The 15707-nt window shown below is 41.6% G+C and overlaps 1 protein-coding gene across 1 annotated transcript in view; it reads left to right on the top strand.

The window, feature by feature from the left end:
* NPC1 (NPC intracellular cholesterol transporter 1) overlaps nt 1-15707 on the top strand; it is a 58306-nt gene that overhangs the window by 22909 nt on the left and 19690 nt on the right. Inside the window, exons 6-13 of the mRNA XM_050941931.1 lie at nt 2206-2455; nt 6672-6748; nt 7568-7938; nt 9124-9350; nt 10068-10168; nt 12247-12349; nt 14632-14821; nt 15450-15632. Of these exons, the coding sequence (XP_050797888.1) occupies nt 2206-2455; nt 6672-6748; nt 7568-7938; nt 9124-9350; nt 10068-10168; nt 12247-12349; nt 14632-14821; nt 15450-15632 (1502 nt within the window). The remainder of the gene's footprint in view (nt 1-2205; nt 2456-6671; nt 6749-7567; nt 7939-9123; nt 9351-10067; nt 10169-12246; nt 12350-14631; nt 14822-15449; nt 15633-15707) is intronic.

Below are 15707 nucleotides of genomic sequence, written 5' to 3'. Positions count from 1 at the left end.
GCACAGTTTCCTCACCCCAAACACTGATGAGGTCCTGCAGCTTGGAACTGTTCCATGCTGGGGCTCGTTTGGGGCGTGGAGGCATGGTTGCTGATTGATTGATTGCACTCCACACCTGGCTGAGCAAACAGGAAGGGTATTTTTAAAATTCCCGGAGCATTTAAAGGGGGGGGGGGGTTCAGGTGAGCCCAGGGCAGTGGAGTGTGAAACGATTACCAGAGTGTCTGAAAAGGTATGCTGGGATACCTCCTTATACCCTGGAGACCAATAAAAGCGCTGGTGGTGTCCACACTTGCTGACCAATGCTGCATCACCAGCGCTGGAATCGCTGCACCCGAGGCAGACCAGGTGTACAGCCAGCGCTGCAACCAGGGAGTTGCAGCACTGGCTGTGCTTTGTAAGTGTGGCCACATCCTGAGTTGCAGCGCTGTAACCCCCTCACCAGCGCTGCAACTCTCCAGTGTAGCCAAGCCCTTAGTTAACATTTTTAGTGAAGCTGGACCTAACTGTGACCCCCTCTCTCTAGTGTAGACAAGTACTAAAAGTGTGAGAGGGAGGGTTTTTCCCCTAGTTCATCAGAAACAGGTTGAGAACCACTGGCTTGTGCCAACTATTTACCATTGTGAGCCACATATGGAGCTCTCTGTATGCATATTGTCAAAGTTAGAATCAAGACTCACAATTTGTCAGACCACTCTGTTTATTAGCGCAGCGCTCCGCCAATAACATTCAGAATATGTGAGTGGCCATGCAAGGCCCAAACAGTCTTATTTATACAGATAAAAGAGCAGGAATTAGACAAAGGGACAAAGAAAGCAAAACAGGAAAATTCACCTGGGGCACAGCATGCATATCCTATTTCCTTACTAACTGTTATCGATCTAAGGCTAATGCTTCACCAATTGCCCTTAAACGGTGCAATTGTTCTATGTTAATGTCTGTATTCCTGACACCTGGTTGCAACATTCCAACAACTTTGCTTAAAGGTACAGACAACATTTCTTTAATCCTTTCTATTCTTACTATATAATTCATCCTACTTTCACAATATATATTACCTGTATGGCCCTGAGGATGTCACGTTGGCCAGAGCTGAGTGCTGATTGAGCCGCAAGTGGTCTGCTGGTTGAGAACTACTAGCGTAGTGTAAGCAGTCCTTCCCCTTTATATCAAAGTACAAATTTTTCCAAATATGTTGAGTTTGCACACTGTAAAATGTTACATGTGTTTTAAGTGTGATTTTGGTGCTAAGAGTGAAGAAAATTAATAGATTTTAATTCATATATATTTTTTAAAACCACTTCTTAACTGCTTGCTCTAGAACAGAGGTAGGCAACCTATGGCAGGTGTGCCGAAGGCGGCATGTGAGCTGATTTGTTTTCAGTAGCCCTCAAACTGCCCGGGTCCTGGCCACCAGTCCAAGGGGCTCTACATTTTAATTTTAAATGAAGCTTCTTAAACATTTTAAAACCCTTATTTACTTTACATACAACAATAGTTTAGTTATATATTATAGACTTGTAGAAAGAGACCTTCTAAAAACATTAATGTATTACTGGCACACAAAACCTTAGAGTGGATAAATGAAGACTCGGCACACCAGTTCTGAATGGTTGCCGACCTCTGCTCTAGAATCACCTCTATATTGCTAAAGTTAACAACTTTTATTGCTAGTTTTATGATGTTGGAGACTTTTCTTAAAGCCCCAGCTTCCTTGGTCCTGTGGTCATATGAGAATCTCAGGTTTCATATTTTTAAAAGTAAGTTTCTAGCCCTCATGGTTGTAGAGACAATTCTGAAAATGTGACGCAAGTGCATCCTGAAGGCTCAAAAATCAAATGGCAAATATCTAATGATTTTGGTGGGGCCTGACTTGTAAATTTTGAACATTTGGGGATTGCAATATCACTTTTTTAAAAACCAAAAAACACAGAAATGAAATGAGTTTGCTGCTTATAAATGTGAGTCCTGTGGCACCTTATCGACTAACAGACGTATTGGAGCATGAGCTTTCGTGGGTGAATACCCACTTCGTTGGATGTGGATCCGATGAAGTGGGTATTCACCCATGAAAGCTCATGCTACAATACATCTGTTAGTCGATAAGGTGCCACAGGACACTCTGCTGATTTTACAGATCCAGACTAACACGGCTACCCTTCTGATACTTGACACATTTATAACTAATTTCTCTGTTTTTTTTAGATATTTCTGTCCATGGAATGAGTCCTATGAACAATGCTACCAAAGGCTGTAATGAATCTACAGATAATGTTACAGGACCATGCAGCTGTCAGGACTGTTCCCTTGTTTGTGGTCCCAAGCCTCAGCCCCCTCCACCTCCTGCACCTTGGCTTTTGCTTGGTTTGGATGCTATGTATGTCATCATGTGGATCGCCTACATGGGATTTTTACTTGTATTTTTTGCAGTCATTTTTGGAGTCTGGTGTTACAGGTAAACAGGCAATTTAAAGTGCTCAATATTGATGCAAATAAACTCTTATTTTTTCTGTTAACAAGTTCAAAAATTATTTTGCACTCTGGGAAAGTAAGCAAAGTTTTGTGGTAAGAACAATAGTACTGTTTTCATGTACAGCGTGTAGAAATAGCGTATTAAATTGTTAACATTACCCATATAGGTATGTTTTTTTAAAAAAAACCTTACATTAGAAATGAAAAAGTCAAAGTTCTCAGTAACTTAGTCATATACAGTGTATATTTATATGCATTTGAGTATTTTCACAGTCACATTTGTATAACCTTGATCTCTTCTTTTCCTTACTTTGTGCATTTAAACTTATTAGTGTAGTCTATTGCATTTAGCTTTCTTCATTTTTAAGAGCACTGGGGAGAGAGGACATTCCTTGTATTCATTATCACTTTAAATGGCCCACCTGAATTAAGTTTGTAACCTGAAGTGAATGCAGAGAGATGAGTTCAGAGCTTTGCTGCTGTTTTGGCTGGGGACAGTTTTCAGCAAGGGTGGGTTAACAGAGCACCAGAACCCTAGATTTTGTTGGAGGCAGCATTGGGATGGATGCATACTTCTAACAGGAAAAATTGGGAACTGAATTCTTGGGGGTGGGGGGTGTAGTAAAATGTTCAGAAAATTGTGGAATTCTGATGCAGTTGTGGCAAAGAGGTGAAAATAGCAGGCTACACAAACTACTTTACTTTCATGTTCCTGTTTGTTTTTTGTTTTGTTTTGTTTTTTTTCACCTGTCCCTGCAAGGGAAAGATCAAAAGCAAGTGGAAGATCTTGTTGTGCATTTCATTAAGAGTCTTACAATCTAATGCATGTAGCAGCAGCTGTTGTGCCAGGTCAGGCCAGGCAGGGAGAATGTGCAGTTACCTAATCCTATATGTCTTATCCCAAAGGTCTCTGGTAGGCCTGCTGAAGTCCCACGAGATAGCTACTTTGCATGCTCACTAACTTGAATTTGAAAATTATGTACGCCATCAGTTTATTATCCTTTGCAGAGACTCTCTCATTGAGAACTAGCAAGATGTTAACTTCAGAATATTTTTCTTCAGTCTTTTGTTTTGGGGGGAGCTTAAATCTTAAAACTTTCAGCATAAAGTGTATATACTTTTCATTCTCCCATAATACAAAAATGGCTAAAGAAACTTAAACTCAGCCTTCTCTTACTGTCTACTGCTTCCTCTCAAGAAAATAAATAAATCACCTGTGGCCTGAGACAAAGCTTGGGAAACATTTCAAGCCCAAAGAGTAACTTTCTGAAAAGTTACAAGCAAATAAAAATAAACCTGTGTCCAAGGATTTTTCAAAAAACCTCCCACCGTTCTATCTAGACTATAGAGTAGCACTTCCACCATTGCTAACTATACTATACCAACAGTGGAAGTGAAAGTCTAAATGACATAGTGGGTACATCTACAGTGAAATAAAAAATCCCTGGCACAGCTGTGGCTCACCCAGTCAGCTGATGCAGGCTCTTGGAGCTCAGGCTGTGGGGCTAAAAACTGCAGTGTTTGTAGCTATTCAGACTTCTGCTGCAGCCTGAGCTCTGGGACCCTGCAAAGGGGGAGGGTCCCAGAGCTCGGCTCCAGCCTGAGCCCAAATGTTCCTCACAGCCTGAAGCTTGCAAGCCTGAGTTTGCAGATGCCCCATCTCAGCTGTTTGCTTGCTGTATAGACATACTCAGTGGAGAAAAAACTCTAGAGGCCTGTCTTCACCAGTTGGTTTACACCAGAGGTGGGCAGACTACGGCCCATGGGCCACATCTGGCCCATGGGACCCTCCTGCCCGGCCCCTGAGTTCCTGGCCCGAGAGGCTAGCCCCCAGCCCCTCCCCTGCTGTCCGCCTTTTCCTGCAGCCGTAGCTCTCTCCAGCGCAATGCTCTGGGTAACAGAGCTGCGAGCTCCTGGGGCAGCACAGCTGCAGATCCCAGCTTGACCGAGCACTCTGTGCAGCGTGGTAGCATGGCTGGCTCCAGGCGGGTAGCATGGCTGTAGCACCACCGTGCCACAGGTGCTCCAGGCAGCATGGTAAGGGAGGTGGGAGCAGGGGTTTGGATAGAGGGCAAGGGAGTTCAGTTGGATGGTGAGGGAGTGGATAGGAGTTGGGGCAGTCAGAAGGCGTGGAATGGAGGGTGTGAATGAGGGCAGGAGTCCTGTAGGGGGAGGGCAGTCAAGAAGAGGAGGGGGTTGGATGGGGTGGCGGGGGCCAGTCAGGAGACAGGGAGCGTGTGTGGGGGGGTGGATGGGGCAGAGGTCTTGGGGGGGTGTGTGGATGGGGGGGACCCCCTCTCCCCTCCCCTAACTGGCTCCATACAATTTCCAAACCTCGATGTGGCCCTTAAGCCAAAAAGTTTGTCCGCCCCTGGTTTACACAGTGCTGTGACAACAGCAGGAAACTTTTGTCTATGCTGGTTTTCCAAAGGCTCAGTAGTGGTAATAATAGAACTCCATGTATAACTTTTGACAAAAGCCCTTCCTGTAGCTGTGGGAGTATAAATATACAGACCAATAACAATGTGATACAGTGGGAAGTGTAATAAACAATAACTGCCTTGTGACAAATGGTCATGAGCGTTGATCTCATCCCTATTGAATTCTGAAAAAATACCCCCAAACACAACTGAAAACAAAAGCTGTTGAACTGATGGTAAACATGGCCCGCTTACTAAGCGTTCTCACAAATGGATTGTCTACCCTAGAGAACTGTAACATCTTAACAACAGTACAATCAAATCATTGAAATCTGTAGTGTGGTGTGGGCATGCTAGCCAGTCTGACAAGTGTAAACTTGCTAAGTACATTTACAGGCAGCTCTCTTTGCAAAGCTGGGGCTTGTGAAAGTAACCATCTGCAGCAGACAACCTGTCACCAAGAGGAGTGGTGATCCATTAGGTCTGCTGAAGTCTTGGCATGTATCTATGGAGTATGATAAGTAATCTTACAGGAACTTTGTATTCGGACAGATGTGTGTTACAGTGGAAGCAAGCGCTTGCAACACATCTAATGTAGACAAAACCACAAAATACATTAATGCTCGGATCTACACTGGCTACCAGTTGACTTCTGGGTTACAAAGCTCAAAGTATCTTGACTGACAGCTATGAAAGGATTAAGTGGGTTTTGCTGATTCGCTGAACGCAATTAGAGAATCAGCAGTTCACTAATGGATTTAACTGAAAGTGGATGGTGACTGTTCAGTAGTGGGTCAGTCCTTCACTCTGGAATTTACATCCTCCTGTGGTTTTTGTGAGCCTGGATTTTGGGACATGCTGCAATATTACATTTCCCCAGTTTGTGTGTGTATAGATTCTAGGACTGGAAGGGACCTCGAGAGGTCATCGAGTCCAGTCCCCTGCCCTCAGGCAGGACCAAATACTGTCTAATATAAGTGGAGTTCATTTTGGGGTTAGGAAGACTTTTCAAGGGAGAGCTTTATAACATTCATACTGTGCTAAGATGATACAAACCTAACTATATTATTTAAAATGAAGATCATGGAAATAGATGTGGTTCTTGGCCTGCAGAGGTTATCTAACAGGATGAACAACTTATGAAGGGTGGATGGCTAAGGTCACAAGGAAATATATACAATATTTTTATATACTGTACACTTGGCTATTTGTTTAGTTTCATATGTATAGACTTGGTGGTTTTTTTTGCAGGTGTCACATCAGAGTTGGCCCTTCAGAAAGGGGTTTAAAGAAGTTGTGACCATATGGGTCTTTTCAGGGAAGGCCTAAGTAGTAGTGTTTGGAAAGTAATGCAGATACGTTGGGGGGGGCAGGAGGGAGCGTCTGGTCTTTCAGTCTTTACACTTGCATTTAAAAAAAAAAAAAAAAAACTATTAGCGAACTTTTTAGTCTAAAACATTAAACCCTAAATTTCCAGAAATAGTTTCTTAATGATCTAAGTTTAAGGTGAGTTTAGATATCATTTTCCCTTCATTTCTAAAATATGACAAATGTAAGATGCATAAAGCTTATAGTGAAATACTGTTTGTGACGATATTGGTGAGAGATAGACCTAAAGTGGAATGCTTACCAATTCTGATCCAGACTTTGGATCGCCTGATTCACCTCTGTTACTGTATATATTGTAGTAGTACAGTGCTGGAAAACAGTTCTTTGATTTTTGCAAGAGAACCACAAACTGAATATATGATCTGTTTTTGTTCTGCTTTTTTTTAACAGAAAAAGGCATTTTGTCTCCGAGTACACTCCAATCGACAGCAATATAGCCTTCTCTGTTAATTCTCGCCATGACAATGGTATGTCTGGAATCATGATAGGGTTTGATTAGATATTATTATTTCCTTCTCTGAGATGTGAACTACAAGAGGCTGAGACATTTTAGGAACCCCAAAAGACCACCTAGTCCAACTTCCTGCCCTAGTTGGTTCATCTTAATTCAGTTTTTCTGCACTTTCTTCATACTGTCATTGTCTGTGCTGACTTTATATAGAATTTGGGAATAACATTTAAATGCAGTCCCAGCCAAACTACTTTTTGACATGATTTGGCTCATCATTGTGGATGGGGCCAAGTTGTGGGTCCACATACACTTGAAAATTTAGCCATGCCGATGTATAGTTTGACATTCTTTAGAATAATTTTTACTTTCTCTTGTGATTAGGACAGCATAATTATAGAGAATCAGGTCATGACCTAATGTGATTTTAATGTTCTACAAATGTCCTGTCCCATCCGCACTACAAATAAATGTTAAAGTCGTGATGCCTCTAATCCTACCAGTCATAAGTATGCTCAAGTGTGGGTGGTGGGACTACCTAGCATGCTGTTGTTTTTATAAACATGGCTCCATCTAATTGTGCCACACTGGCTTGCCACATTGTTAGAAACTACTGTAGCTAGAACAGTGTTTTAGCAGTTTGTTTTCTCTTGCTTGAGCCTCTTTGTTGATAAGACCTTTATCTTTGGTTTATGGTGGTAAAAAAAAAAATATCTAGAATCAATAAATGATCTTCTCTGTAAGGATGCCTGGAAGCATCTGATTGACCCAAAGAAATTACTGGATAAGAAAATAGTTCATTTTAATAGTTTGGATCTTGTATCTCCTCTTCCTACAGGTGAGGCTTCCTGTCGTGAAAGACTTGGTGAGAGGTTTGAGAACTGTTTACGGCTCACATTCATGTCCTGGGGGGCTTTCTGTGTTAGAAATCCACGGCCTGTTGTTCTCTTCTCTCTGGTCTTCATTGCCATGTGCTGTTCAGGCATGATGTATATGAAAATCACTACAAACCCTGTAGATCTTTGGTCATCCCCAAGCAGCCAAGCTCGCAAGGAGAAGCAGTACTTTGACACTCACTTTGGACCTTTCTTTCGTACTGAACAACTTATTATCCGAGCCCCACACAGTAAGCCACACATCTACTCACCATACCCATCAGGAGCTGATGTGCCTTTTGGGCCTCCGCTTGACAAAGACATCCTATACCAGGTAACCTGGGTTTTGCAGGCCTATCTATGTGGAAGAGCTGTGAATGCAATGCTTATGCTCAAATAAATTTGTTAATCTCTGAGATGCCACAAGTACTCTGTTGTTTTTGTGAATGCAATGTGTTTTGCAATACCTGTAGTATCCTAAAAGGGATTAATTATCAGTATGAAGCTGGGTTTTGTTTCCCCTATGTGGTTAGCATACAATGTGAATTTTCACCAAAAACTAATGTTATAAATATCTAAAATGTAGATTCCTCTAGAGTTAGCGAAGAGACTTGTGGCAAAGTTCCTCCTCTACCTTGGTGGATTTTGCTAGCCTCTGAGATCTTCCTGTGTTTGATCAGGAGTTGGGAGGTTTTGGGGGCGGGGGGGAGACCTGGGCCCACGCTCTGCTTTGGGTTCTAGCCCAGGGCCCTGTGGACTGCAGCTGTCTAGAGTGCCTTCTGGAACAGCTACATGACCGCTACAATTCCCTGGGCTATTTCCCCATGGCCTTCTCCCAACACCTTCTTTGTCCTCACCACAGGACCTTCCTCCTGATATCTGTTAACGCTTGTACTCCTCAGTCTTCTAGCAGCACGTCCTCTCACTTCCAGCTCCTTCTGCACACCTCACTAACTGGAGTGAGAGCCTTTTTATACCAGGTGTCATGATTAGCCTTAATTCTAGTAACTTCCCAATTGGCTACAGGTGTCCTAATTAGCCTGCCTGCCTTAATTAGCTCTAGAAATTTCCTGAGTGTTCTGGAATAGTCCCTGTTATCTTACTCAGGGAAAAGGGATCTGCTTAACCTGGAGCTAATGTATCTACCTTCAACTACTCTCTTGTAGCCATCTGGTCTGATCCAGTCACAGACTGTAAGAACTTCCAATCTGCCTTGCAGCAAAAGGCTAATCACCTTCCTCCCCTTTGCCTGCCCCTGTTTTAAGCTCCTGTACCTTCATTCTACCTGCTTTGAACCTCAATATGTATGAAAAATACTAGTACTTAGACTAAAAACCATGTTTTGCTTGATCATTTGCTGTGTGCTTATATTAAAAGCATGGTACCCAGCTCAGAAACAGCCAAAAATGCCCCATGACTTTTAAATGTATTTGATTTTACACCTAGAAGACAAATAGTCTTTCCGCTCCACAAATGCCTTCTGACGATGCTGTTTGAGTTATAGTGTTTTTTGTTTCAGGTGCTAGATTTGCAGAATGCTATTGAAAACATAACTGCTTCTTATGACAATGAGACTGTCATGCTGAAGGACATCTGCCTGGCTCCTCTTGCTCCCTACAATAACAACTGCACTATCCTGAGTGTGCTCAACTACTTTCAGAACAGTTACTCTGTTCTAAACCATTCAGTTGGGGATGAGTTCTTTGTCTACGCCGATTACCACACTCACTTCTTGTCCTGTGTCCGGTAAGCAAAACCTCTAAATACATGCTTTAAAAATATTTGTGTACTGATGGACTCTTAAAAACTGTTTTGGGGTTTGTTTATTTTTTCCATTTGACATGCTGTATCCAACGCCTCTGAATTTTTTTCCTGGTTTATTTGATAGAATGCCATCTGGGTGTGTACTTTTGATTGGTAGTATAGCATCTTTTTCCTGCATTTCCATGTCTACCAGCACTCCAGTGGGGTTTTTCCACAGTCATAGTGATGGATGCAGAACCAGAGACTCATAAAGAGGTTTGAGCAAACCCCACCTCCTGGAAAAAATGCAGGATGTTCTTCTGCTTCAAATCAGCAACATGAGGATTCCTGGCTTATTTCTTCAAGGCATTAAAGAGAGAAATGTTTTTTCTAAAGTAAAATACTTCTGTACTAGAAATTTTAAAAGGCTTCACCTGAGAAATCTAGTTGTGGTTTTTGAAGATTTTTTTCAGCTTGAAATATTTTTTTAAACCACAAGAAGTAATTTACAGATAAGCTTTCACCTTTCAGTTTACATCACAAAACAAGCAAATTGTTCAGTTTACAAACGTAGTTATTGCTCTATCATTCTAATACCCAGCATAATCGCTGTAACACTGTAAACAATATGCAAGTGTACAAATTTTCAATGCTGCTTTGTACCCCTAAATATCACAATTTATTGATTCTTTTTTTAAATAATCTGAATATATTTTGCAGGGCTCCAGCATCTCTAAATGATACAAGCGAGCTTCATGATCCCTGTTTGGGAACGTTTGGTGGACCTGTCTTTCCATGGCTAGTGTTGGGAGGATATGATGGTAGGTGTAATTGCAATAGAGCTGGAAATATTGTTCATGTACTTAAGGTTGATGCTTCTTAAATTAGATCACTATCTTTGTAGGTTTGTACAACTTGTACTGTGGTCCCTTTGTCTCTTCATCAGTGTGAATGCCTTCTATTTACTTGTAAAGTGCCTTGGACATCTTATGGTGCTGTATAAATGTACTCCAGAGAGTTGGGGTCTGGTAAATTGCCTGCTCGCAAGAAAGATTAGAGAGTCCTGTGAGGATATAATGACTTTCTCCTAGACTTGACCGAGGAGGGATGGAAACAAACTGTTTCAGAAAGGCCATTAATATTGTGGCATATTAAGAAAAAAAAAATTACAGTTCCTGCTAAATATTCAGAACAGAACATACTATGTCCCACGAGTTTCACCTGTCCTATGAAAGCTCTCCATGTTTGTGCGTGTTCGCTTATTGAAAATATTTAAAAGATTTAGAGGGAAGGAATGAAATAGACAAGAGTTTGAAGGATGGTTGGAGGTGCTCTGGCATTTTGAATCACTTAGAATAGAGCAGAGGAGATGGGGTAACAATGATGAAAAGTAATTATTTTAGGGAAGTCTTTAGCTACTCAGAACTGGGAGGAACAGGATTATTTTTAAAATGAACACTACGTAGTGCCTCCAAAGTAAAATTTGGCCCCATTGACCTTGACAATGTCCCTTTTGAATATTTAATGTGAGTGATAGGGTAGGGTCAAGGAGAATCTAATCTCAGTCATTTCAGTCAAGAACATGTTACATGTGATAAATGTGTACTCTGAGAAACTTTGTTTTTTTTCTAATTGCCCAATCTTGTTCCATTTAAATAAATGGTAACTCACTGGAACTTCAGTGCTAAGGGGTCAGAGTTTGTGTACAAATTAATGTTGTATTCTCTGTTACTTTGATTTCTGTTGTTTAATCGTGACATGATTTGAGTGGGGGTGAAGCAGGAGTGCTCATCACTTACACGCTAGATCAGGGGTGGGCAAACATTTTAGCCCAAGGACCACATCTGGGTATGGAAATTGTATGATGGGCCATGAGTGCCCACAAAATTGGGGGTTGGCGTATGGGAGGGGGTGTGGGCTCTGGGGTAGGGCCAGACATGAGGCTTCAGGATGTGGGAACGGGCTCCAGCTGGGGGTGTGAGCTCTAGGATGGGGCTGGGGATGAGGGATTGGGAGTGTGGGAGGGGACTCTGGCGAAGAATGAAAGGTTGGGGGTGCAGGAGGGTGCTCCAGGCTGGGATGATGGGGTTTGGAGGGTGGGAGGGGGATCAGGGTTGGGGCAGAGGGCTGGGGTGCAGGAGCGGGTCAGAGGTGCAGGCTCCGGGCAGCACTTACATCAAGCAGCAGCATGTCTCCCCTCTGGCTCCTACGCGGCAGCACACCCAGCCAGCCCTGTGCACTGCCCTGTCCACTGGCACCACCCCTGCAGCTCCCATTGGCCACGGTTCCTGGCCAATGGGAGCTGCGGGGGCAGCGTGCAGAGCCCCTGGCTGTCCCTGCACATAGGAGCCAAAGTGGGAACATGCCACGGCTCTGCATGGCTCCCAGAAGCAGTAGCATGCATGGAGTGGGGCAAGCCCCCGACCTCGCTTCCCAGTAGGAGTTTGAGGACTGGATTAAAATGTCTGAAGGGTTGGATGCAGCCCTCAGGCCTTGGTTTGCTCACCCCTGCACTAGATATATAGGCACAATATCTATATAAATTGCTTTATTTAGGTTATAAACTACTTCAGGATTACCTTTCTTAATACTTTACGATATCACACTTACCAAGAATGTTTCTCATGGATGAACTCCAATATTCTCATCAGCCCATGTGTCCCTACAGACAAAGTTTCTCTGTAATAGTTTATGGGTGCTCCTGACATCTGAGGAGTGGTTGCAGATTGGATTCAGTGGGACACCAGAGACAGGAAATGAGGTGCTTGAAACAACCCCCATTAAAATCAGAGAGAACTTTACAAAAAGCACCCTGCCTTCTTGACAAAAGATCTGTGTCATGTTTTCATAGTGGGTTTTAGTGTGTTCTCCCTCCAACCTCTTCCTTTTTTACATATAGATGAAAACTACAACAATGCTACAGCCCTCGTTATTACCTTCCCTGTTCAAAATTACTACAATGAGACACACAAGCTGATGAGAGCTCTGGCCTGGGAAAAAGAGTAAGTTTCTTGTAGTTGAGACTAACTGTGACAGTTGGAGTAAGTTTATTTTTCTCTGAGCTTAGCAGACTTCACAGCAAAGACAATGTTCTAAACATGCACTGAGAGTACAGAATGCTTCTGTAAATAAATGTGAAGTGTGACATGGATTTAGGATTGACTGTGCCAATGATCCTACAAAGCTGAATCAAAAGTGTAAACTTTCACTTTGTGTATAACTTTTTTTGTTTCTGATGAGAGCCTTGTTTGGCACATAAACCAAGACTTGTATCTCTATGCTCTTATCAACAAAATGCTATCAGGCAACTGAGATATCTTTGTGAAAATGTTTATGTAGGTCTCGCTGAAATAACTCTTTCAATTCAGTCTATTTCAGTTTCACAAGTAGATTTACTTCAGTAGTTGTAGCAGTTGATCTTGTGAACCTTTTTTCAGTTGCCAGTATTTGAAATTAAATTAGTTGTCTTTTCAGACTCTAGAAAACATTTGCTCTTCTGTTTGTTTGTAGAGACTCACTTTCTCCTTGAGTAATTGTCATTGTCACGTCAAGGGACTGAGATTGGGTTTACTAAAACAAGTACCAGTTCTGTATGGCAACTTACTGTGAGAGAGAATAAGCTATAAGAAAAGCATTCCTATATTTGTGGAAGATGAGACAGAGAGGGTGGTTGGGGTAGAGTGCATTGCTAATTAGTGTCTAATGGTTTAGCATCATAAACTCCTCTCAGCTGCAAGTTTCTGGGGCAGAGAGGAGAGCAAAGGGCTTGTCTAAACATAGGTTGTGCTCCTTTAACTAAAAGGAGTGGAACTTTGTGTAGGGGCACTCTTACATTGGTTTAAACCTGGCTTACAGGTGCAAGTCAAAGTGATATGAATGTCTCCACACAAAGTTATACCAGTTTTTTGATAAATTAGTTTAACATCACATCTTTATTTAAATTAATGCAACTCTGTGTATAGACCTGCCTGAAAGGTAGGTAGGTGGTGCTAGGAAACATTCCAAAGTTTTGGGATGCAGATCTGTCATATGCTTATTTAAGTCTTCCTCTCATTCCATAGCACCATCAGTTACATTGTAGGGGAGTGGGAAGTGTTTCAGATGTTCACCATGATAAAAGTGGAAGATCTAGAGCAGTGGTTCCTAAATTTAAACTTTAACAACCTCTGAACTCCTTTCACTAAAATGTCAAGTCTCACAAACTCTCTCTTAAAAATGAATATTTCCAGGGATTTTCTCCTTTACCTGAGTATAAATTATAAAAGCAGTGATCTTGGAAATATAAAATTTGTTTTTCTGACATGCTTATTACACACTATTGTTAATAATTATTTATTACAATATTTTAATTACATTATGAAAACAGCAACTCTTCCAAGGTCTCACTTTCGTAGCTTGTATCACTTTGAATAAGCCTGTTATAAGACAAGGCTCCTATCCTTCATCAAGGATTATCAGATGTGAAACAGCATGAAGGTATTTAAGGGGGGAGGGATAGCTCAGTGGTTTGAGCATTGGCCTGCTAAACCAAGGGTTGTGAGTTCAATCCTTGAGGGGTCCATTTAGGGAACTGGGGTAAAAATCTGTCTGGGGATTGGTCCTGCTTTGAGCAGCGGGTTGGACTAGATGACCTCCTGAGGTCCCTTCCAACTTTGATATTCTTTGATTCTAAGAAGCCAACTCAGAGTTCCACCTACACAAGCATTCAGGTCTTGAGCAGTCCAGGCAACCAACACACATTACAACAAAACTTAAACTTGTTCTTCATAATAATTTTAAAAACAATACTAGCTGCCTATTTAATTTTAAAAACAGCAAAAAATATCCACCTCCCTTTCCATTTCTGATAAGGAGTCTTGAAGTTTAAATCTCCTCAGTGTGATAGATATGCTTGCTTTGATTTGCTTAGCTCTTGGAAGTCCAGGGGCCTCCGGGCTGCTGGCCCTGTGCTGCCCGGGGTTCCTAGGGACAGCTCTGTCCGCCACTAGGATTTTTTTTCCCAAGAACCCTCTGTAACATTTTGCGAACCCCCAGGGGTTCACAAACCCCACTTTGGGAACCACTGATCTAGAGAAGTGTGGTCTTAACTACCATGCACTCTTGTGCAGAAGGGATTGATACGGCCTGCTTAACATTAAAGACTTACCTTGATGTTTTAAAACCTTTTCCTACCATCTCAACTCTGTCTTTTGAGGGATAGGTGTACTGTATGCTAGTTTGAAAAAGATGTGGCTCCTTTTTCTTAGCTTGGTGTTTTTAAGAAAACATTTGGTTTTCTTTTCAGGTTTATCAGCTTTGTGAAAAACTACAAGAATTCAAACTTAACCATTTCATTCTCTGCGGAACGGAGTATTGAAGATGAGATAAACCGTGAAAGTAACAGTGATATCAGTACTGTTTTAATTAGCTATGCAGTCATGTTTCTGTACATCTCAATAGCCCTGGGACACATCAAAAGCTGCGAAAGATTTCTGGTATGCTTAGTTTATGTTGAAAATAATATACATCATCATCATGACATCTTACTTTTTTTGTGTGTGTATATAGCACCTAGCGTTCAAAATAAGTTAAAACACTAATCTTTGTAACACCTGCAGTTTGGTAAATAGTCTAATTTTCATGACCAATATTTTTGTTAGCTAGTGGTATTAGCATTATTATAAAGCATCCCTAGTTTTTCATTATTTCTGTCTTACCAGAGTGGTGTGGGTTACAAATGGCTTCTCTTTTTCTAAGAGAATGAACTGGGAAATCCATGTCTCACTTGATTCCCTTTCCTTCCATCATCACATCCCCCTTTTAAAAAAAAACTTCTGTCATTAAATAACAAGGTATTTTTAGTCATTTCTGAACCAAGACATTTCAAATTAGGTGCAGCTTTACTCTTCAGTTTCAAATAACAGAATCCTGAATGTTTAAAAGGGGCTATGTGGTAGACAGCCTCAGTGTAATTAGTAAAACTACTTGATTTATCATACAAATCAAGACTTCACTCCTAGAATGGGAGATGTGTTCCAAAATGTTCTGGTTGGAATGGCTTTGACAGATGTATTTTCATTACAGTTAATATTGTGTATTTTTTTTGTTCTGTTCCTTTGTCAGGTGGATTCAAAAATCTCTCTGGGCATTGCAGGCATCCTGATCGTATTGAGTTCAGTAGCATGTTCTCTGGGTATCTTCAGCTATTTTGGAATCCCACTAACACTGATTGTTATTGAAGTCATTCCATTTTTGGTGCTAGCTGTTGGGGTAGATAACATCTTCATTATAGTTCAGACATTTCAGGTATTATAACGATCTCTTGTGTTTTTAATGTGTGCGTACTATATTAGCTCCTACTTTAGGGCCTCCATCCTGTAA

The sequence above is a fragment of the Gopherus flavomarginatus genome, chromosome 2, assembly GCF_025201925.1.
Source record: "Gopherus flavomarginatus isolate rGopFla2 chromosome 2, rGopFla2.mat.asm, whole genome shotgun sequence".
Taxonomy (NCBI): Eukaryota; Metazoa; Chordata; order Testudines; family Testudinidae; genus Gopherus; species Gopherus flavomarginatus.
This window is presented reverse-complemented; position numbering and strand designations above follow the sequence as displayed.